Source organism: Pyrus communis, chromosome 17 (genome assembly GCF_041283825.1).
Source record: "Pyrus communis isolate YQ-2024b chromosome 17, ASM4128382v1, whole genome shotgun sequence".
NCBI lineage: Eukaryota > Viridiplantae > Streptophyta > Magnoliopsida > Rosales > Rosaceae > Pyrus > Pyrus communis.
Genome location: NC_142581.1, coordinates 25,768,535 through 25,790,392, shown reverse-complemented (window position 1 = coordinate 25,790,392; position 21,858 = coordinate 25,768,535). Strand labels below are relative to the sequence as shown.

The 21,858-nt window shown below is 39.0% G+C and overlaps 1 protein-coding gene, 3 long non-coding RNA genes and 1 pseudogene across 5 annotated transcripts; 4 read left to right on the top strand and 1 right to left on the bottom strand.

The window, feature by feature from the left end:
* Positions 1–1,600: 1,600 nt before the first annotated feature.
* On the top strand, positions 1,601–10,242 carry LOC148689705 (LEAF RUST 10 DISEASE-RESISTANCE LOCUS RECEPTOR-LIKE PROTEIN KINASE-like 2.4). 2 transcript variants are annotated; one of them, XM_088689353.1, is made up of 4 exons: positions 1,601–2,400; positions 3,031–3,046; positions 6,998–7,006; positions 7,599–10,242. In XM_088689353.1, exons 1-4 carry the CDS (start codon positions 1,615–1,617, stop codon positions 8,681–8,683), a joined length of 1,896 nt encoding a protein of 631 aa, XP_088545479.1. In that variant the 5' UTR covers positions 1,601–1,614; the 3' UTR covers positions 8,684–10,242. The 2 variants fall into 2 exon arrangements, with proteins under 2 accessions (XP_088545479.1, XP_088545478.1); XM_088689352.1 differs by lacking the exons at positions 1,601–2,400; positions 3,031–3,046; positions 6,998–7,006 and adding exons at positions 4,579–5,575; positions 7,345–7,383.
* LOC137709511 (uncharacterized) lies at positions 9,496–11,023 on the bottom strand. Its single transcript, XR_015958551.1, has 2 exons — positions 10,706–11,023; positions 9,496–10,547 (listed from the first exon to the last, which is right to left on the bottom strand). It is a non-coding gene; the product is annotated as an uncharacterized LOC137709511 (long non-coding RNA).
* A 6-nt stretch (positions 11,024–11,029) lies between these two features.
* LOC148689704 (uncharacterized) lies at positions 11,030–11,751 on the top strand. The gene is made up of 2 exons (XR_015958560.1): positions 11,030–11,201; positions 11,558–11,751. It is a non-coding gene; the product is annotated as an uncharacterized LOC148689704 (long non-coding RNA).
* A 5,476-nt stretch (positions 11,752–17,227) lies between these two features.
* On the top strand, positions 17,228–17,913 carry LOC148689703 (large ribosomal subunit protein eL37y pseudogene; annotated as a pseudogene).
* Positions 17,914–18,742: 829 nt separating this feature from the next.
* On the top strand, positions 18,743–21,853 carry LOC148689702 (uncharacterized). Its single transcript, XR_015958564.1, has 5 exons — positions 18,743–18,809; positions 18,904–19,137; positions 19,252–19,425; positions 19,772–19,881; positions 19,977–21,853. It is a non-coding gene; the product is annotated as an uncharacterized LOC148689702 (long non-coding RNA).
* The last annotated feature ends 5 nt before the right edge of the window (positions 21,854–21,858 follow it).

Sequence of the window (21,858 nt, the reverse complement as noted above, 5' to 3'; positions counted from 1 at the left end):
TAATTCCATTTCATCACTATGAGCATAGGGTAGCAATGCACTATCATCAATGCTTTTGGATTCTCAATGTTGTCTGAAAGTGTTGGGACTGCTGGAATTCTTCGAATAATCAAGGCATTATCAGGTTCACACTACTAAGCTCACCTCTGTCCTTACTCCCAAATATTAGTCCCAAGAAATGGAACTAATAATAATTGTTCGGTTTGATGTTTTAAGTAGGTAATGGTTGTCTTGAAGAGCTGAATCTTGCTGAAAACGCCAACGTGGAAAAACAGTACTCTGAATCTACTCCGACCCCATCTGCACAAAAGGAAGCTGACCCTGCTCAACGGGGTTCCTGCCATGCGAACACTGATTTAGATGCGCTTGAAGTTGCTGATAGTGAAGATGATCAAGAAAAGGTTGAAACTGCTGCACATGAACTTGATGACAGCTTTACAAGCCCGTAGCAGAGTAATTCCTCGTCTCCTGGGCGCCAGTTTATTCAAGAGCTTTCTACTGCCGTTAATATGGCAAAAAATTTGCAGCTACTGGAACTTAGCAGCAATGGCTTCTCCAGAGAAAATGCATAAGTATTGCATTCTTCATGGTCAAGTTCAAGAGCTGGTGCAGCTCGGAGGCATATCAAGGACCAGACCATCCATTTATTTATGAAGGGAAAGTGTGAAACCCTTGGTTCTTGCTGCCACAACATCCTCGTTGAGATCGTGGTGTAAATTCATACTTCCAAATTTTTTGCCATTAAAACCTAAAAATGTATAGATACATGACTGCGTAAATTATGCAGACCATAACAACTTTTATTTTTGCAGAGGATTTGTGAGACATAATGTTAATATATATTACGTGTATTTGTTTAGGTAAGTGTAAGTGAACCTGCACACTCCCACTCTACCCAATCATTAAAATTCTAATTAAAGTTCAACACCAACAACAAACCCAAATTCGACCCCAACAGCAAACCCAAAAATTCTAAAATTCTAATTAAAACACAAAATTACATAATCAATTGCATAATTAGAGAGAACAATAACTAGATTCAATCAATTGAAAGAAAATTGCTAGAAAAATAGGAGGAGGGGGAAGAACAGGGGGAGGGGCGGAACCTAGGAAGAACAAGAAAAGTGAAGGCGAACTGGGATTCAAACGAAGAAGAAGAATTTGAGAAGACGAACATGGGATTCAGACAACAGAGCAAAAGTGCGTCTGAAGAGGAAGAGAGAGCGTCTGGAGACCCAGATTGGGTCTGGAGAGGAAGGAGAGAGCAAGAGATTTCAGCGCGACTAAATTGTACCGTGGTTTTGGACGGTATAAGCAAGCAGGTAAATACCGTCTAAAAAAGGTGGATCCGGATTATTTAGTTTAAAGGGACACCAAACATCGTATTCTGTAATATTTGTAATATTAGTACTATATGATGATGCTTTATCCGGTGTTTCAAACAGGGCCTTAGAATATTTCAAAGGGCCCACATTTCAAGATTTGGAAGTTAGAACAAATTATATATTAAAACGAAACAAGAGACCTGACTCTTATTCCTTTTACTAATTCCCCATTCCATCCGATGCTCCAATCTCTTCGCTGAGATTTTTCCTTTTTCCTCCAACATCAATCATGCATTTCTTTCTGCTCCAATCGTTGTTTCCATTTCTTTTGATCGCTTCCTTTCTTTCGATCAACGTTGAGTTAAGTCTATGCCAGAATGGTCAACAATTCACAAACTGCAGCAGCGAACTCAATTGTGGTGGCGTCGGAGGCATATCCTATCCCTTTTGGGGGGTAAACCGAGCTAGTTACTGTGGTCAACCCGGATTTGATGTCCAATGCCTAGACAACGTCCCTGTGTTCAACATGACGGGTGCGAGCTATAGAATTCTGCAAATGAACACTACAACAAATTCTCGGACCGTTAAGGTTGCTAGGAACGATTACTGGGATAGTATTTGTAATCCGACTTTCGTCAACACCACCCTCAACTTCTCTCTGTTTGATTATGTTTCTACTTACACAAACATGACGTTTTACTACCAATGCCCTACCACCATAACGCTTCCTAATTTTCAGTCCTGCAACATAAGCAGTACAGTGAGCTCTGTTTTCTATGTGACACGTTCGATGACTTCTGTGAGCTGTACATATGAGGTTATTGTTCCCGTTTATACAACAGCTGCTCTTGCTATAGAGGCCGGTCAAACAACTGTGATCAGCGATGCGGTAGACGGGGGTTTCTCACTGCAATTGCAGATTGACAACGATCAATGCGACAAATGTTTGGAATCAGGAGGACAGTGTGGGCTTAGCACTAGTACTAATTCTGGATTCAGTTGCTTTTGCGCAGATCAAGCCTATGCATCCACTTGTAATGGAACTAGTAATTCAAGTCAAAACGGAGGTACGTCTGTCCCTTGTCATTCTCATATAAATTACACATTTGGAACTCCTAGCTTGCTTTTTGTTTTAGATGATCAGTCGTAAAATGTGAGCTATCTGGTCCCATGCTAAAATTAGGAAGCAGGGGGAAGGAATCTAAACCGAGATCCCCTCTCGCAACTCTGCCCTGCTTCTCCCCTCTCATCTACCATTTACAAACCTAAATCCCGCAAAAATCGAAACAAAAAAGGCAAAAAAATCTTCAGTATTTCCATTTTCATAACCAGATCCAAACCCAAAATTCGAAACAAAAAAAAAAGCAAAAAGAAAATTACAAAATCGCTGTGCGTTTCATTACGCACAGCAGTTGTCCAATCACACATGCACAACGATCGTTCTAATCACACATGCACAACGATCGTTCTAATCACACATGCACTCCAGACTCCCTGATCGCAGACCTTCGCCGTTGATGCCGGAGAAGCAGGCCGATGAATACCCAGATGACCCGGACTCTGATCTGGGTTTTGATTTGCCAATTGGGTCCTAGAAAAAATAGGAAAAAAAAGAGAGATGAACGGAGAAAAATAGGAAGAAAATGATGGAGACGAAGAAAAAAAGGGATTAAGACGGAGAAAAATTAGGAAGAAACAGAGGGAGAGGAGAGAAAAAGAGGGTGAGGAAAGAGCAAAATTATTAAGGATGAGGTAGATGAACGGAAAAGAAGTAGGAAGTGTCCGAAGCGACTAGTGAAGCTTCTAGAACGGAAAAAAATGGATAAAAGTATGAATTAAATAATAATAAATATTAATTATTTATTAAATAATATAATATTAGATTTTATTATTATTTTGTTTTTTAATCCGATACTTCCCCAAATACTTTACTAAGTCAGTCAAGTTTAGTTTAGTTTAGGGTGTATTCAATTGAGATTTGAGGGATTTACATTCTTTTAATGAATCTAGGGGTATTTAATTAAGATTTTAAGTGATTCTCTGAAATATAAGATGTATTCAATTAGAATTTAAGATAGTTTATTAAAATCTTTAGAAATCTAAGTGTATTCAATTATGATTTCAAAAAAGTTTATAATATTTCAGGTGTATTCAATTAAAAATTGATTTTAAAGAATTTGATAAAGTTGAGGAATTAGAGAAAATTGGAGAGATTTCGTAATGTATTTTAAGCATCCAAAAATCTCACATCTTCCTATGAGATTTTGAGGGAATTGAATCAAAATTTTATATGAAATATCTACAAATCAATTAAACTGCATAAAAATTCATAGATTTATAAATCCATTAAAGTCTCTCAAATTCTCGATTGAATACACCCTTTAGTCTTTGAAACTAGTTTAGTCCAAGATAATCTGATGCAACAAACGCACCCTTCAAGATTTTTTATGTTTTGGTCAGCTTATGTTGATGTATAACTGCTCTCTCCCATCATGTAGCAACGGTAATATTCCCTCACATTTTTGTGTGAGCTGATGAATGAATCACCATCGCGTTTGCTTCTCTGATTGTCTCTGCAATTTTTTTTCCATTTCCAGAATTCCAAAACATATAAACATAATGTGAGAGTTATCAGCTCAAAATTTTTATTTTTATTTTTTATAAACAAAAAAAGTAATACAAAAGGGAATAACTAAGATCCTTATTAATCATTTTACAAATAGATAAATTTGTAATTAAAAAATTTATAAAAATATAGATGGGAAGATAAGACATTGAAGTGAAAATAACAACTCTATTAAAATATTTTCTCCGACTCCATGATCCCTCGACTTTGCTACATAGCTTCTGGAGTTGACTCCGTCGTCCCTTGACTATGGTACTTATTTTCCATACCAGAAATAATATTAAACTTGTATGTGGCTTCTTCGGATTGGCCGGTGTACAAGAAATTAAAATATCAGTTTTTGGTCAAAATTCAAATATGAATGACGGAAAAATGAGAAAAGAAACATTGCAGAAAAAAGAGAGGCTACTGTTTCGTATCTTTGAATATTTCAGAGGGCCTACATTTCAAGATTTTGGAAGTTGGATCAAATTATATATTAAGACCTGACTCTCATTCCTTTTACTAGTTTACCCATTTCATTTGATGCTCCAATCTCTTTGCTGAGCCTTTTCCTCCAACTTCCATAATGCATTCCTTTCTCCTCCAATCACTGTTTCCATATCTTTTGATCGCTTCCTTTCTTTGGATTAACCTCGAGTTAAGTCTATGCCAAGGTGATGAACAATTCAAAAGCTGCAGCAGAGCTGTCAATTGTGGTGACGTCGGAGACATCTCCTACCCTTAATTTGTATATTAAAACAAAACGAGAAACCTGACTCTTATTCCTTGTACTACTTCCCCCATTTCATTTGACTCTCCAGTCTCTTTGCTGAGCTTTTTCCTCCAACATCCATCATGCATTCCTTTCTGCTCCAATCGTTGTTTCCATTTCTTTTGATCGCTTCCTTCCTTTCGATCAACGTGGAGTTAAGTCTATGCCAGGATGATGCACAATTCACAAACTGCAGCAGCTCTATCAATTGTGGTGGCGTCGGAAACATCTCCTACCCCTTTTATGGGGTAAACAGAGCTACTTACTGTGGTCAGCCAGGGTACGAGGTCCAATGTCTAAACAAAGTCCCTGTGATCAACATGAAAGGTCTGAGCTTTAGAATTCTTGAAATGAATTCTACTACTACTCCTCGGACTGTTTCGGTTGCTAGGCTGGATTACTGGAGTACTATCTGTCCTCCCACTTTCGTCAACACCACCCTCAACTTCTCCTTGTTTGATTATGGCTCTGGTTATACAAACATGACGTTTTACTACCAATGCAATATCAACAACATAGGGCTTCCTAGCACGCAGTGCAACATAAGCAATACAGTGAGCCCTGTTTTCTATGCGACACGTTCGATGGTTGAGCAGACTTCTTCTGTCAGCTGTACAGATGAGGTTATTGTTTCGGTTTATACAGCAGCTGCTCAGGCTATAGAGGCCAGTCAAACAACCGTCAGCGATGCTGTAAACAGGGGCTTCCCATTGGAATTGGAGATTGACAGCAATCAATGTAACAAATGTGAGGAATCAGGAGGACAGTGTGGGCTTAACAATACTATTAATTCTGGATTCAGTTGCTTTTGCCTAGATCAAGCCTATGCATCCATATGTAATGGAACTAGTAATTCAAGTCAAAACGGAGGTATGTCTGTCACTTGTCATTCTCATATAAATTACACATTTGGAACTCCTAGCTTGCTTTTAGTTCTAGATGATTCATCGAAAAATGTGAGCTATCTGGTCCCATGCTAAAATTTGGAAGCAGAGGGAAGGAATCTAGTATAGTAAGAGCCAACTGTTAGCAAAAGAGCAGTAAATTAATGGATTAGTTTGGTATCCATGTTGGATTAAATTTTTTTGGTTTCTGAAACCAATTATTGCTAAATAATGTAGTTACCTTAATCAATTTCAAAAACTATGAATTATTTTCCGAATTGAATACCAAATAACTCCTTATATTTCTCGCAAATGCAGCCCGAGCCAACCTAAAACCCTTAAAGATTGTTCATGATTTGGTCAGCTTGTGTGTTGACGAATAAGATATATATATATATATATATATATATATATATATAAATGTGTGTGTGTGTATTGAGTTATAGTTCTTGCCACTTGCAATCATCTCATAAGATAGATTACTTGGATGGTTAGACTTTGTGCTGATATAAGAGAGAGAAACTGCTCTCTCCCATCAAGTAGCAACGGTAATATTCCCTCACATCCTTTGCGTGAGCTGATGAATGAATCACCATCGCGTTTGCTTCTCAGATTGTCTTTGCAATTTTTTTTCCATTCCCAGAATTCCAAAACTCAACCTCTTAACAGTTTTAGCCTTTGTTTGGTGCTTTTCTAGTAAACCCTTTTTGTTGCTCTTCTCACATTGCAAAATTTTTCTTTTAAATTCCAGTTTTACATATTACAAGTAGTGAAATATATGTTTCTGCATACATGTTAAACAATGTATTTTTGCCGAAACATACACATAACCTACCATACAACTACACCCATTCCCCGACAACGTGTCAGCCCTTGTTGACTTTGATGATTGTAATATAAGTGCAGAGCGATTTAGGTATACAAATCCAAGATTAAGCCAATTTTTCTAGTAAGGTGGCTGATCTGTTGGCTATGCAAAGTTGACCATAGAAATAGTAACAAACTTGGCCACCAAAACTTTCCATTGGCTATAAGCACTAGTAATTAAATTAACGTTCCAAGTGAAACTATCATCTCTTTTTTCTTCGACTTTGAATCGTACTCGCTCTCTCGCGCCATGGAAATACATCACTATGCCTGCCAAAACATCTCTTGGCTCCTTGTGATCTCAACTACCATATGCCTTTCTCATGTCTGAAAATCTTCGGCTGTGGATGACAATCGATACTTGAACTGCAGCGCATCGTTTTAATGAGCAAATTTTCGGAAGGATGGTGGGTGGAGGAATGAGGGTGTAACGGGGAAGTAATCTATATGGAATTGATTGGGTGGAGGAATGATCATTTTAATGAGCAAATTTCAATTCCATTGTTATGTTTTTTTATTGCTTGTTCTGTTTTCCAATTAGGGTTTAGGGGTGGGCGCGGGGGACACCTCCCCAAGATTAAGAGTTGCTTCTCTTCTTTACTGTTTTCCAATTGAGATTGAATTTGGAATTTTTATTTGCTTCTCTTCTTTACTGGCATGCAATTAATCAGTTGACATAAATTGGAAATTTTATTTGCTTCTCTTCTTTACTGGCATGCAATTAATCAGTTTTAAGTTAGGAGTCTAGACTTTATGTTGGTGGGACATGAACAAATTCACTTGTTTTGAGCAGATTGGCGTTTATTGTTTTTTCTTTTAAACTCTTCCAGTTTAAGAAGATTGGATCTTGTGTGATTTAGCTAACTGCAGTTTTCTTTACAATTCAAGGTGCAGGAGATAAGCAGTTGAAATTGAAGCTAGGACTAGGTAAGATTGATATCTCTACATTAAAATATCTAATTGATATGGATACTCATCTAGGACAAGCTTTAGAACCAAAGGACGGAAATCAATCATTCTCCAATCCCTCTGGATTAATTTTCTAAGAATCACGGAATGAGCAAGCATTTAAACACACTAGCAAAGTCCATTGATTGCTCTGCATAACATACCTCCAATCAAATTTAACTCTCCTTTAACAGTTGGTGCAGCTTCTGTTATCGTCGTTCTAGTTGTTGTCGGCTGTTTCTTTTGGAACAAGCGTATCCAAAAACATCAAATTGTTGAGGCCTTTCTAAGGAGGCATGGGCCGCTTCAAGTTCAAAGGCATAGCTATTCGGAGGTCAAGAAAATGACCAACTCATTCAAAGAAAAATTAGGACAAGGAGGCTATGGTGCTATTTACAAAGGAAAGTTAAAGGACGGCCGTCTTGTAGCAGTGAAGGTCTTGACCAAACTTAAAGGAGATGGAGAAGAATTTATCAATGAAGTGGCCGCCATTAGTCGAACTTCCCATGTCAACATCGTCTCCTTGTTGGGCTACTGTTTTGAGTGTTCGAAGAGGGCTCTGATCTATGAATTCATGCCTAATGGATCGCTCGAGAAGTTCATATTTAATGCAAGTAATTCCAAGAATGATCATCATCACTTGGGATGGGAAACTCTGGATCAAATTTCACTCGGTATTGCTCGAGGATTGGAGTACTTACATCGTGGTTGCAACACAAGAATTTTGCATTTTGACATCAAGCCTCACAACATTCTTCTCAATGAAAAGTTTACCCCAAAAATTTCGGATTTTGGCCTCGCCAAAATATGCAACAGGAACGAGAGCATTGTGTCGATGTTGGGAGCTAGAGGTACAGCAGGATACATTGCTCCAGAACTATTTTCTAGAAACTTTGGAAAGGTCTCGCACAAGTCTGATGTGTACAGTTACGAAATGATGCTTTCGGAGATGGTTGGAGGAAGAAGGAACATCAACACGGAAGTTGAAAATACAAGTGAAATATATTTTCCGCATTGGATTTACCAGCGTCTTGAACGAGATGAAGAGCTTGGTCTACAGAGTGTTACGAACGAGGAAGACAAAGTAAGAGCGAGGAAGATGATCATAGTAAGTTTGTGGTGCATACAAACTGATCCTTCAAACCGGCTAGCGATGAAGGAAGTGATAGATATGTTGGAAGGGAGTGTTGATTCGTTGCAGATACCACCCAAGCCTTACTTGTCTTCTCCTCCAAAATCCCATGCAGATTCTTCTACTACATTGGTATCAATACAGTAGAAACCCTGTATTTTACTTGAACGAATCTGTGGTTTTTGAGGCAATCTAAATAATCAAGTATGCATTTCATCTTTGTTTTGTTTTTTTTTTTTTTTTTTCTATATATGAATGAATCAACACAGTAGGAGTGACTCACTCCTACTACCCCTCCAGCAATCAAATATATATTCAACACAAAATGTGTGAAACATTTGCATTTGTGGCCCAGACCAGTGGACCAAGGTAGTGTGCCCGCTTCATGCATCTTGCGAAGCCACGTGATTCTATTCTGACAAATAGTGAAGAGAATTGAAGCCGTGTTGAATTTCAGGGTTTTTGCATAACCTTTGAAAATGAGTGGATTGGCGGTACCCCATTACTTGAAAAAATAACTCTATGGTGGTGCTGGATGAATTTCCAAGCGACAAGCATATATTGGATAAATCAAACCGAAAGAAACAAATAAGATTTAACATGAGTATGTGAGAAATTAGAAATGGTGTGTGTTTCCTTGTTTATCACTTCCCTTGCTTGTTTATCACTTCCCTTCCCTCTATACTGTAAATGAAATTTTTTTTTAATAGTGAGTTCAATATCAAATTATAAGTGACCTATTATGTACCTTAACCCAAATTCCCAGCTCCAAATATCTTCGTATAAACACTAAAAGATGCAAGTGATGATTTGCCTTGGCAACTTAAGGTTTTTTTTTTTCCCCTAATGTACTATATTCTGAGTTCAAGTATTTTTCTTTCTTGGTGTAAATTAATTTAAAATATTGCAGGTAATAAAAATAAATAAATAGAAAGATAAACAGTCAACAAAACGTCAAGTACTCATAATTTGTCCCATCCCTTTCTTTTTGTTTTGGGTGAACTTCCTTTCTTTGAATAAGCTTTGTCCTATAACGTCACTAGCTCCTTTCCTCTCTCTCTAGTTCCTTCCTTTTACCTAGTGTCACTCCAACTCCCAACTCCAACTCCAACTCCAACCACAACCAACTTTATTCATTTCATTTCTACCAAATACTTCCACTTTCCCAAAATATGAATTCCTGGCTTTTCTTTTCATCCCATTTCGCCTTCTTTGTTTTCATCAACTTTCCTTTGTCCTCAAGCTTTGATTCGTACACAAATTATAGTAACGCGTTTCACTGTGGAGACATCACACAAGTGGGATTTCCCTTTTGGGGAGATGGAAGGCCGGAGAGTTGCGGCTATCCGGAACTGAAGCTAACATGCTCGAACGATGTTACCGCCATTGAGATTATGGGGAATCGAGGAAGAGTATACTGTGGATATGGGTTGCAAGAGAAGTGGAGAGGAAAGTATCTTTGTTCCAGTGCACGACATGCTTCTTGATCTCTTCAGCTATTCCACCCCGCCTATTTCTCTTTGCACACATCGAAGAAAACAGACAGTCACAGTGTTTCAATGAAGCTGAAGAGTTTGGAAAACATCTCAGTATCTTCTTCTCATCCCAATCTCCGCCCTTGGATCTCATCGACAACCCAATTCCCTCCAGCAAGTCCCGCAAATTCACCAAAAAAAAAAAAAAAAAAAAAAAAAATCAAATGAAAATGCATTTCTAAATCCAAAATCACAAAAAGGAAATTTCAACATAAAACCCATTTCTAAATCCAAAATCACAAAACCCCCATATTTGAACAAAAGAAAACCCCAAATCAATTTAAGTTTTTTTTTCGTTCATATACAAAATTGAGCATAATAAAAACTGAACCAAAAGTCTTAATTGCTTACCGACGTGAAGAGTATTTCAGAAAACAGCGCCGTTGGAGGCCGGTGTGATGCCCAGGCTTGACCTGGAATTAGTCGACTCGCTGGACTTGGGTGCCCCAGGGCTCACTCCACTTATTTGCTTGGAGCTAAAGAACAGAACCAACAAAAACACGCATATAAAATTCATGAAATTTGTTTCTACTAATGTGTAATTCCGATTTGAGTTCCAATTCACAGGAAAAAATTTTAGCCATATGTAAAAAGAAATAAAGTGTGAAGAAGATGATTTCATCAGAGAGCTTACCTCTGCAGTTGTTGCCGACTTGAACAAATCAAGCATCTGTAGCAGCCTTCAGAAAGAGATTTGACGGAAGTGAGATAAACACCAAAGAAGTCAATCACTGAGAAAACATCAAAAACCAAATCAGATTCCAAAAATCCATAAAATTAAAAGAATTAAAATATGGGTTTTATTAATCGGGTAGTGAATCACTAAAATACCATGAATGAAGCTGATAACTAAATCAAACAACAGTAGAACTATACACTGATTGAAATTCATGATTTTAGATTTAAAGTTGTATATTTTTTGTTTTTTTAATAGTTTCTGCTAGCAATAACATAAAAGGAAATGTATTGTTTTCCAACTTCTTTCCATTATGTTAATAGCCAATCCAATTTTACCTGTTACCGACATAAGATGGGTTCAAAAGAGGTTGATAAAACTATACACTGATTGCTGCTACAAGTCATCTGTGACGCCCAATATGAAGCTGCTTAAGAAACTCTATGAGCAGGAGGTAAGGCTAGAGGAAAATCGAGTGATAAACTCATACTTTTGTCTTTCGGGTTTCAGATGATGATGTTAATGTGTCCGATTGCGGACTGCAAGACTTTTCATTAATGCCATTGTTGGATGCCCTGCATGCCGATAAAACATTTGCATTGCTAGACCTTTCTCACAATGAGTTAGGTAATACTAATAGCATGTGATTTCTAGCCTACGCTTATTTAGATTCAAAAGTGTTGCTTCTGGACTAGAAAGTATTTAGCAGCCTTTCTGTTAAACATTCTTCACTTACTAAAACATTTACTAAAACATTTTCCCAGGAATTGTGGGCAGTATTAACTGTTTATTGGCCTCATTGTTTCCCAGGAAATGGTACAATGAACAAACTGCAACAAGTAATCACTTCATCATGCCAAAAATCTGCTGGATTGACGTTGGATCTCCACTTCAACCGATTTGGTGTAACTTCTTTGGTTCATGTATTTAATTAACATTGTAAAAACTTTCTTGTTAAAGCTTAAGCTGACTTCTTTGAATGATTCATATACATGTTTTTCCCATGTATTAAGTTTATGCAAGAAAGACTGTAAGCAAGGGTGAACTTTGACTCTCTCCGCCTTTTGTTTGTTGCCAGATGGCTTTATTGTGGATTAGAAATCCACCATCCAAGATCAAACCTAATGTACTAGATCAAACCTCAAACAGGGCTATCTTACAAAAATCAAAACCTTAACCCAAACTCATTTTACAGCTGCTAACACATCCATCTTCGTACAAGAACGAGAATGATCCCTGAACTCATTAGGAACTGATGCCAAAAGAGCTCCCAAGTATCTAATTATATCCCAGTAAGTTTTCAGAATAATCGTATCAAAGCAGGAGATCTGGAGTTTACATCTTTGTAGTAATAACCTTCTAAGCTCCTAATGCAGGCTATTATAATTTGAGCTATTATTGTATAGTCTAACGGTTTAAGATCAGAAAAAATGGCTAACCAATAATTTCCTTGTAGCCAGTTTAAGACTGAAACTTCATCTATGTAGTTTCCTCCATGTCTGAACTTTGAAAATGAGGTTGTAATTTTTCAAGTTCCACCTATGTAATTGGAAGAACTAACAAGGGACGTGTTAACCATCAATAACTTGCCGATTGTCTCTTATCTTATCGAAATTTAGCAACAATACTCATGATGCGAAGTCTATTGGATCATGGATTTTTGTAGGTTTATTATATGCAGTGCGATTATTTCAGTCAGGAACTATATATTTAAATTTGCTGTTAGCAGGACAATGGTAAGGCCTTTTTGTACTCACTATCAGTCCACAACCATTTTCTGTGTTTCAATCTTCAGATTTGCAAATGCCCTTTTTGCTATTTGCTCGATTGGAAGTGCTCAATATCTCCGAAAATCCTCTCACTGATACATGTGCATCTTGCCTCTCCACTATATTGGAAAATTGCAAGGGTAAAGTGCTTTCATTGAAGCTCAAGCATTTAAATTATTTGTTTCTGTTCTTATTGGTGTTTAGTAGCATATATGCTTCTTGGTAAATTTAGTTATTTGAATGGAATTTGTTCAAAGTAACGCTGAATAGTTTCTGCTTATATGGTATTGATTTTTCTGATTTGAATTGTAATACTTCTCATATCTAGAAAGCCTTATGGGAAGGCATATTTATACATAATACAAAGAAAGCTTCGGATGCAACAGCACACATGCACATGCAATTCCTTTCCTGTTGTCCATGAGTCAGCAACAAAGAAAGCTGAAAGCTTTACACCCTTGCTGTCCTTTACACCCTTGCTGTCTTGATGTGCTGTGCTGTCTGTACACCCATGTGCTTTGAGTGCACACCCTTGCTGTATGCTTGCTGTGTTGTGCTGTCTGTACACCCATGTGCTTCTTCCAATACTCCCCCTCAAGCTGGATCCAGTAGGTTGATGGATCCAAGCTTGGAGAGGAGTCTTTGAAACTGATGAGAAGGCAGAGGTTTGGTGAATATATCAGCCAGCTGATCGAAGCTTTTTATATAATGTGTCTGAATCACCTGCGACTGTACTTGTTCACGGACATAGTGACAGTCAACTTCAATATGCTTCGTCCTCTCGTGAAAGACGGGGTTTGATGCTATGTGCATGGCAGCCTGGTTGTCACAAAATAAGGTCATTGGTTGAGCTGTGAACACACCTAAGTCACATAAAAGTCCTTTTAGCCATATCAGCTCACACGCAGTTGAGGCCATTGCACGATATTCAGCTTCGGCACTTGATCTTGCGATGACAGTTTGTTTCTTGCTCTTCCACGTGACCAAGTTTCCACCAACAAAGGTACAATAACCAGTGGTGGACTTGCGATCGATTGCATTTCCTGCCCAATCAGCATCACAGTACCCCATGATTTGAGTGTTGTCATTCTTTGCCATGAGGATGCCACGACCAACAGACCCTTTTAAGTACCGTAAGATTCTTTTGACAAGGTTTAGATGCTCGATGGTGGGAGAGTGCATGAACTGACTGGCAATACTTACTGAATGTGAGATGTCTGGTCTGGTGATCGTTAGGTAGATCAGCTTGCCGACAAGCCTCTGATATAAGCTGATATCCGAGAGTGGCGTGCCTCCCAAGTCAAGCTTGAGCTTGCTATCAAGAGGGGTAAGTGCAGGCTTGGCATCACTCATATTGGCATCTTTAAGTAGGTCCATGACGTACTTTCGTTGATTAAGAAATAGTCCCTTGTAAGAAGATGCCATTTCGATTCCAAGAAAATACTTCAACACCCCAAGATCTTTAACCGCAAATTGTTGTTGAAGTGACTGTTTGAGTGTGGTGATTTCAGCAGCATTATCACCTGTTATTATTAAGTCATCCACATATATCAACACAACTAATTTGCTTGTAACTCTTGTGCGAACAAATAATGATGAATCTGCATTACTCCTTTTGAAACCAATGTTATGAAGAACGGTACTTAGTTTTGCATACCAAGCACGTGGTGATTGCTTCAGTCCATAAATTGACTTATGTAACTTACACACCAAATTAGGCTCTTGGCTTTGTGGGTGTCCTGGTGGCAATCTCATATAGACTTCTTCTTCAAGATCACCATGTAGAAAAGCGTTCTTCACGTCCATTTGATACATAGACCAACCTTTATTGACAGCAACAGACAATAGAACCCTTACTGAGTTCATTTTTGCAACAGGAGCAAATGTTTCCTTGTAATCCACCTCAAATGTTTGAGTGAATCCTCGAGCCACCAGCCTGGCTTTATGCCTCTCAATCGAACCATCAGAATTAAACTTGATCTTATAGATCCACTTACAGCCCACTGCCTTTTTTCCTTGTGGAAGTTTGGTGATGCTCCAGGTTTTGTGTTGGTCTAGTGCTTTGAGTTCATCTTTCATTGCTTCTTTCCACACAACTTGATTATTAGCCTCATAAAAGTTTTGAGGCTCACTGTGACTTGAAATGTTGTTAAGAAAGGCAGCATGAGATGGAGTTACCTTTTGATACGACACGCAATTTGAAATTGGATGCCTCGGTTTATATGTGACAAAATCTTGAAACCTTGTGGGAGGTTATCTATCACGCCGAGGATTGCGTCGAGGTACTAGGAGGTTTTTCTCATCCTCGTTCAAATTGTCATCCACACCTTGAGGATTTTCTATGTTGCCGTTGTCATCATCATGCACCGAGTCATCATCATGCCCAAAATTATCAGGATGAGTACCTTCATTATTGACTTCAATGGGAGGTGTAGAAGTACAGATTCTTGGTAGAGGAATTAGGTCTAAGATGCACTCCCCCTGACTTGTGGCTTCATGTGATTTGCTGAAAAAAGGGTTAACTTCATGGAATCATACATCTTTAGATACAATTATTTTTCTTAGTTGAGGATCATAGCACTTATATCCTTTTTGTGTTGATGAATAACCAAGAAAAATACATTTGAGAGCTCTAGGGTCCAACTTATCTCGATGGTGTGACTGTATATGAACAAAACAGACACAGCCAAAGACTCTAAGATGTGAAAGGTCGATTTTTCTTCCTTTCATGACTTCAAGTGGAGATTTAAACCCCAAGACTCGGCTAGGAAGTTTATTGATGATGTACACAGCCGCCATGACTCCTTGTGACCAAAATCTCTTTGGTACGTTCATTTGTAACATTAATGCTCTCGTTTTTTCCAGAATGTCACGATTTTTCCTTTCAGCTACACCATTTTGTTGAGGTGTGCCGACACAACTTGTTTGATGCATGATACCATGCTTGCTCAAATATAATGACATGATATGGGACATATATTCAGTGCCATTGTCAGATCTTAAGGTTTGAATTTTAGAGGAAAAATGGTTCTTAACAAGATTGTGAAAATCCTTAAAAACTTCAATCACTTCACTCTTAGACTTTAAAAGGTACAACCATGTGGCTCTAGAGAAATCATCGACAAAAGTTACATAATACTTATAACCATCAAAAGATTCAAACGTTGGTCCCCATACATCTGAGTGAACTAGTTCGAAAACTTTACTAGTCCTAGATAAGGATGAGGTAAAAGGCAATCTGGTGGCTTTAGACAAATGACATGTTTCACACGAAATTAAATCATTACCTAAGTTTGGAAACAAGGAAGACAAAACAGGTTGGGAAGGATGAGCTAAACGTTGATGCCACAATTGACTATCTTGGGATGGACTGGACTTGGCTTGAAATCCTCTGGGACTGTTTTTTGATATGTAATAGAGGCCATCAAGGTAAAACCCTTCACCAATTGTCTTCTTGGTGAGGCAATCCTGAAAAATGACATTGTGAGGAGAGAAAATGGCCAAACAATTTAAGGTATTGGTGATTTTTCCCACAGATAGAAGTTGAAATGGAAAAGAAGGAACAAATAAGGCTACTGACTCAATTTTGTCCGATATTAAGTTGATATTTCCCTTCCCTAAAACCTTAGATCTCTCACCATTGGCAGTTGAGACTTGAGACGGTTTTGAAAATTTTTCAAACTTGTGAAACTTAGAAACATGGTTGGTCATATGATCTGTGGCACCCGAATCAACAATCCACAAATCATGCATCATATTTACATTAAGAGCAGTTTTAAAAGCAGTCATGATACCTTGCATGTCATCTTAGGCCATGTGTTGTGTTTCTGTCAGAAATCCAGCAAACTTGCCTAGCAAAGCTATTGAACTTCCATCTTCAAAGCCGACCGTTTGGTCACTCTTAATCCTTTCTTTCTTGCTTTGAAGATACACTGCAAACTCATTTATGAGTGCAGCTGGATTTGCAGTGAAGCTCTTGAGTGCATCAGACCTATGAGAGGTTGAGGTAGTTGCATTGTTGGCTCTATGTGGTGCACGGTTCAGTCTTTGTGAGCCCTTGTTATCCTTCATGAACTCTGGCTTTAATTCTGGATGTAAAATCCAGCATGTCTCCTTAACGTGACCAGTATAGTTGCAGTGTTGGCACTTTAAGTGTGGATTCTTCACTTTGTATTTTCTTTCGTTGGCTAGATAAGCCCTTGCTTCAGTTACACTAGTCTTTGTGCCAGTGTTCATGACTTTCCTTCGTACTTCTTCACGTTGGATTGTTGCACATACGCTGGTGAAGGAAGGTAGTTCGGGGTTCATGAGTATGTGGCTTCGTAGGTCTTCGTATCCTGGATCGAGACTTGACAAGAGTTGGAATATCTTGTCTTCTTCTGCCCTTTTTAGTAGTAAAGACGCCTCAGTTGTGTGAGGCCGATACATTTCCAGCTCATTCCACATGCTCTTCATGCTGCCTAGAAGTTGAACAAAGGGTTTTCCTTCTTGTTGTATGTTGGAAATGTTCTTCTTCAATTGAAACACACGTGCAGCATTGTTCTGGCTGCCATACATTTCCTTGACTGTCTGCCATAGTTTGAATGATGATTCAGAATAACTGAATATTTCAGCTAGTTTACGTTCCATGGAATTTAGGAGCCATGACATAATTAGCTGATCCTTGCAAAGCCAAATTTCATAAGTTGGTGAAGAAACATCAAGAACTTCGATGCTTCCATTTATGAACCCTAGCTTGGACCTTCCACCTAGGGCAAGACTCACTGCTCTTGACCAAGGTAAGTAATTAAACTCATTTAACAAGACCGAGCTTAATCTTTGATTTGGATTGACATCCACCTCAGACACGGTTGAGGAGGAAGGTATCTGGGAATCTCCAAACGAATAAGAATTCTCTTCCGCCATATAAAGACCTATAAGAATAAAGAAAGAATTTTTTTTTTCTTTTTTTTTTTTTCTTTTTTTTTCTTTTTTTCTTTTTTTTTTCTTTTTTTTTTCTTTTTTTCTTTTTTTCTTTTTTTATTTTTATTTTTTTATATATATATATATAAAAAACAAATTCACCAATCCACCAGCAAACCACCAGCAAACCCAATCAAAAGACTTTATTGCTTCAATTGCTTCTTCTGCTCTATCCTGTTGCTTTCGGAAAGAGGAGGAACAAGACCCACACTCTGTGTGCAGTGTGGCCGCCGCAGCTTCCACCTCCAGAAGAGTCGCTGCTCCGCCTGCGCCTACCCTGCTGAGGAATGTGCCGAGGAGGTTCAAGAGCGGCTTCCTTGAAGGTACACAGGCTGCTCCAAGGAGCAAGGGAGCTGCTGCTGCTTCCTCATAAGTTTTCTGAGCCCACTGAACTCAAACCTGTTTGGATTTTTGTTTCGAATTTTGTTTAGTTGTCTTGATTCGCAGCCGCCGACCACCTCTCCAGTGGGTCTCCAATCAAACACTTGGCGACAAAGTCCCTGCCTTGCTGCGAGAGAGAGCTTGGTATCTCCGGTGCATCGCCGGAAAACCCGATTCGGTACAGCGCCGATACCGGGTCGCAAACGTCGGATACCACAGTCTGAGTATTACAGAGACACTGTTGCTATTGGAGCTTTCTCTGCATAAGCAGCAAGCTGTGCAGAGGCAGCAGCAAGAAGCTGCGCACAGGCAGCAGCAAGAGGCTTTGCAGAGACAGGTTATTTTTCCTGCTCTGATACCATATTGATTTTTCTGATTTGAATTGTAATACTTCTCATATCTAGAAAGCCTTATGGGAAGGCATATTTATACATAATACAAAGAAAGCTTTGGATGCAACAGCACACATGCACATGCAATTCCTTTCCTGCTGTCCATGAGTCAGCAACAAAGAAAGCTGAAAGCTTTACACCCTTGTTGTCCTTTACACCCTTGCTGTCTTGCTGTGCTGTGCTGTCTGTACACCCATGTGCTTTGAGTGCACACCCTTGCTGTATGCTTGCTATGCTGTGCTGTCTGTACACCCATGTGCTTCTTCCAATATATGGTCTTTGCTTTATAGCTCTTTGCAGCTTGAGCATAAAGCGCCGTTCTGTCACGTCTAGAACAATTCAAAAGGTTGCCGAGGCATTGAATGCTGATTCTGTGGTTGATCAACTTTGTATAGGTGTGCTTGACATTTCATAATTGTAATACACATAATTGGCTGGACTTTTTTATTTTCATCAATTAACGGGTTGTCTCAATTCCTTTCCTTTCACAGGATATAACTACCCAATTCATGGAAATGCCATCATTTATTTACTTTCCAAGCTTGGCACTTTGAAAAGGTTTAGATTCACTTAAAATCATTCGTTCTTTCAGTATGCACAGGTTACTCTATCCACTAACTGGGGTGAATATACAATTTTCTTTCTTATGCAGATTTTCAAAATTAAGTCTGAATGGACTGAGGCTAATGTTGAGAGTTGTCCCACATCGGTGAGGGACAAGGTTTGCTATGTGCTTATATGGTCTTGGGCTACTCCCCATATTGCCAATTGGTTTTATGGTGGAACCCCAATTTCAAACAGTCTGTAGTTGATAGCCTTTGCAAGCTTGCTAAAACCTTGTCCTTGTCAGGATTAAGTCTTCGGGAAACTGGTATTGGTATTGCGAGTGCACTGTCATTTTGCATTTACTTCTCAGTTCTCACTGTTGTTGCACTTCCGTCACCATGCATATTCTCCTTACTGCTTTCTTCCAAATTTTTTTTTTAATATTCTTTTGCAGGATGAGGTATTACTATTAACTGAGTCATTGTTCAGCCAAACTCCAGAGTTTGTGAAACTTGACTTTTCAAAATGTAAAGTGACGTCTAATTATATTCACAGACTAAGCACCGATTCTTCTATGATTAATGGCATTGTTGAGCTGAACCTTTCGGAAAATCTTATCACGGAGAAGGTTTGTTCTCTCATTTGTATATACAAATACATGAAGATATGCTGCCTTTATAAACCTGAGATTTTTTGTTGGAGCTGCATGAGATTATTTTGTCATTAACTCTCTTCTGGCCTTTACATGTCCTTTGTCCTTCCACTTAATTTGTGTAACTTTTGACCTGAATTGTCATTCTTCACCATGTACGCCCAAATCCGTCGAAGGGCTTTATCTTGAAAGAATGTTGTCATTAGTCTCTTTGCTAGTCTAAGAATCAAGTTTCTGCTACGAGAATTTCTTGGATCTTACCAAGACAAAAAGGGTAGTCGATACATTTCTAATTAATTCCATTTCATCACTATGAACGCAGGGTAACAACATCAATGCTTTTGGATTCTCAATGTTGTCTGAAAGTGTTGTCTCTTCAAAAGTGCGAGCTCGGGACTGCTGGAATTCTTCGAATAATCAAGGCATTATCAGGTTCACACCACTAAGCTCACCTCTGTCCTTACTCCCAAATATTAGTCCCATGAAATGGAACTAATAATAATTGTTTGGTTTGCTGTTTTAAGCAGGTAATGGTTGTCTCGAAGAACTGAATCTTGCTGAAAATGCCAATGTGGAAACACAAAACTCTGAATTTACTCCGGACCCCTTTTGTACCAAAGGAAGCTGACCCTGCTCAACAGGGTTCCTAACCATGCGAACACTGATTTAGATGCGCTTGAAGTTGCTGATAGTGAAGATGATCAAGAAAAAGTTGAAACTGCTGCACGTGAACTTGATGACAGCTTTACAAGCCCGTGGCGGAGTAATTCCTCGTCTCCTGTGCACCGGTTTATTCAAGAGCTTTCTACTGCCGTTGGTATGCCAAAAAATTTGCAGCTACTGGGAAAATGCACCAGTTTATTCCAGAGAAAATGCAGAAATATTGCATTCTTCATGGTCAAGCTCAAGAGCCGGTGCAGCTTGGAGGCATATCAAGGATCAGACCATCCATTTTAGGGGTGGGCAAACGGGTAGGGGACCCGGGGGTCGGGACGGGTAATCATGATTTGGGGCGGGTCCAATTTTTTTATCAGAATAAACGGGGAGGGCCGGGTCCAAATCTTCATACCCATGGGCCCCGGACCGGCCCATTTCTATAATGCAATGGATGGCACTGTTGGCGGAATAAAAACCCACCTATTTGAATGAATGAATAGGCCCATTCCTATAATGACAATACAATGAAATTGGTTTCATTGGGCTTGTTTCTAATATAATTATACAAAATGAAACCTTCCCAAGCTTCCAAAGTCTTCCCCCTTCTTCGATTTCAAACTGAAACCCACCAAGTTCATACGTCTCTCATTTCTCACTCTCTGCAAGTCCAGCAAACTTCTTCACGTCTCTCATTTCTCTCTCACCCCCTTCTTTCTCTCTCTCTCTCTCTCTCTCTCTCTCTCTCTCACTCTCTGCACGTCTCTCATTTTTCTCTCACCCCTATATCGAACATCACCAAACTTCTTCAGATCCTTCCATTTTTTACCGTAATATGCTCAGTCTCTCCCTTGATTTTATCGAAATCTCACTCAGATAGACGAAGATGGCGTATGGGTCTAGCCACGAGAAGACGGTCCAGATCAGAGAGAGACAGGGGACTGAGAGGGGCGGAGCTGAGAGATTGAGATGGCGAGAGCAGAAGTACTGAACGCGTACAAAGCTTTGCTACAAGCGACGTGGAAGTCGTTCACCCATGGAGATCTAGAGCCTCTTGGAATAGGCAGGCGAGGCCTCCCATTTCATCAGCGAAATGATCGTTTAGGCCAAGCTCAATTGTTGCTGGGCATTTGGGTTTTGCGTCGGAGGAAGACATACTTGAATAACGTTGTTTCCTTTTGTTGGACCTGTGGACCTGGCCCGAACCACCTGTTTCAAACAGTTTCAAACAGGCCGGGTTATGTCCGGTTCCAACTTCAGAAATTTCAATACTCGGCCCATCCCGGCCCATTCCAAAATTAAAGCGGATCCGGTCCGGTCCCTTCAAATTTGAGCCCAGCTCGGCCCGTGCCCACCCCTAATCCATTTATTTATGAAGGGAATCAAGTGTTGTGTGAAACCCTGCTGCAGAAAGGATTAGTTTTCTTGCTTCTTGCTGCTACAACATCCTCACTCAGTACCGGTACCAACTTCATCTTTAAAATCACAGCGTAAATTCATACTTCCAAAATTTTCGCTATTAAAACCGAAAAATGTATAGATACATGACTGCGTAAATTATGCAGACCATAACAACTTTTATTTTTGCAGAGAAATTTGTGAGACATAAAGTTAATATATATTACGTGTATTTGTTTATAAAGGCAGTCATGTAGAACATGTTTTAGTGTGGATTGTTTGCCCGACTTCAGTTGAGGACATGTAAAGACAATGTGCTTACCTAAGGTTGCCATATACAAGTTACAACTAAGCACG

What these genes read in the sequence shown, in the direction of transcription:
- LOC148689705 (XM_088689352.1), top strand. Translation starts at nt 4,789, where the DNA reads ATGCATTCCTTTCTGCTCCAATCGTTGTTTCCATTTCTTTTGATCGCT. An exon ending in TAATTCAAGTCAAAACGGAG is followed by an intron (nt 5,576 to 7,344) that starts GTATGTCTGTCA and finishes TTACAATTCAAG; the next exon opens with GTGCAGGAGATAAGCAGTTG. An exon ending in GAAATTGAAGCTAGGACTAG is followed by an intron (nt 7,384 to 7,598) that starts GTAAGATTGATA and finishes CTCCTTTAACAG; the next exon opens with TTGGTGCAGCTTCTGTTATC.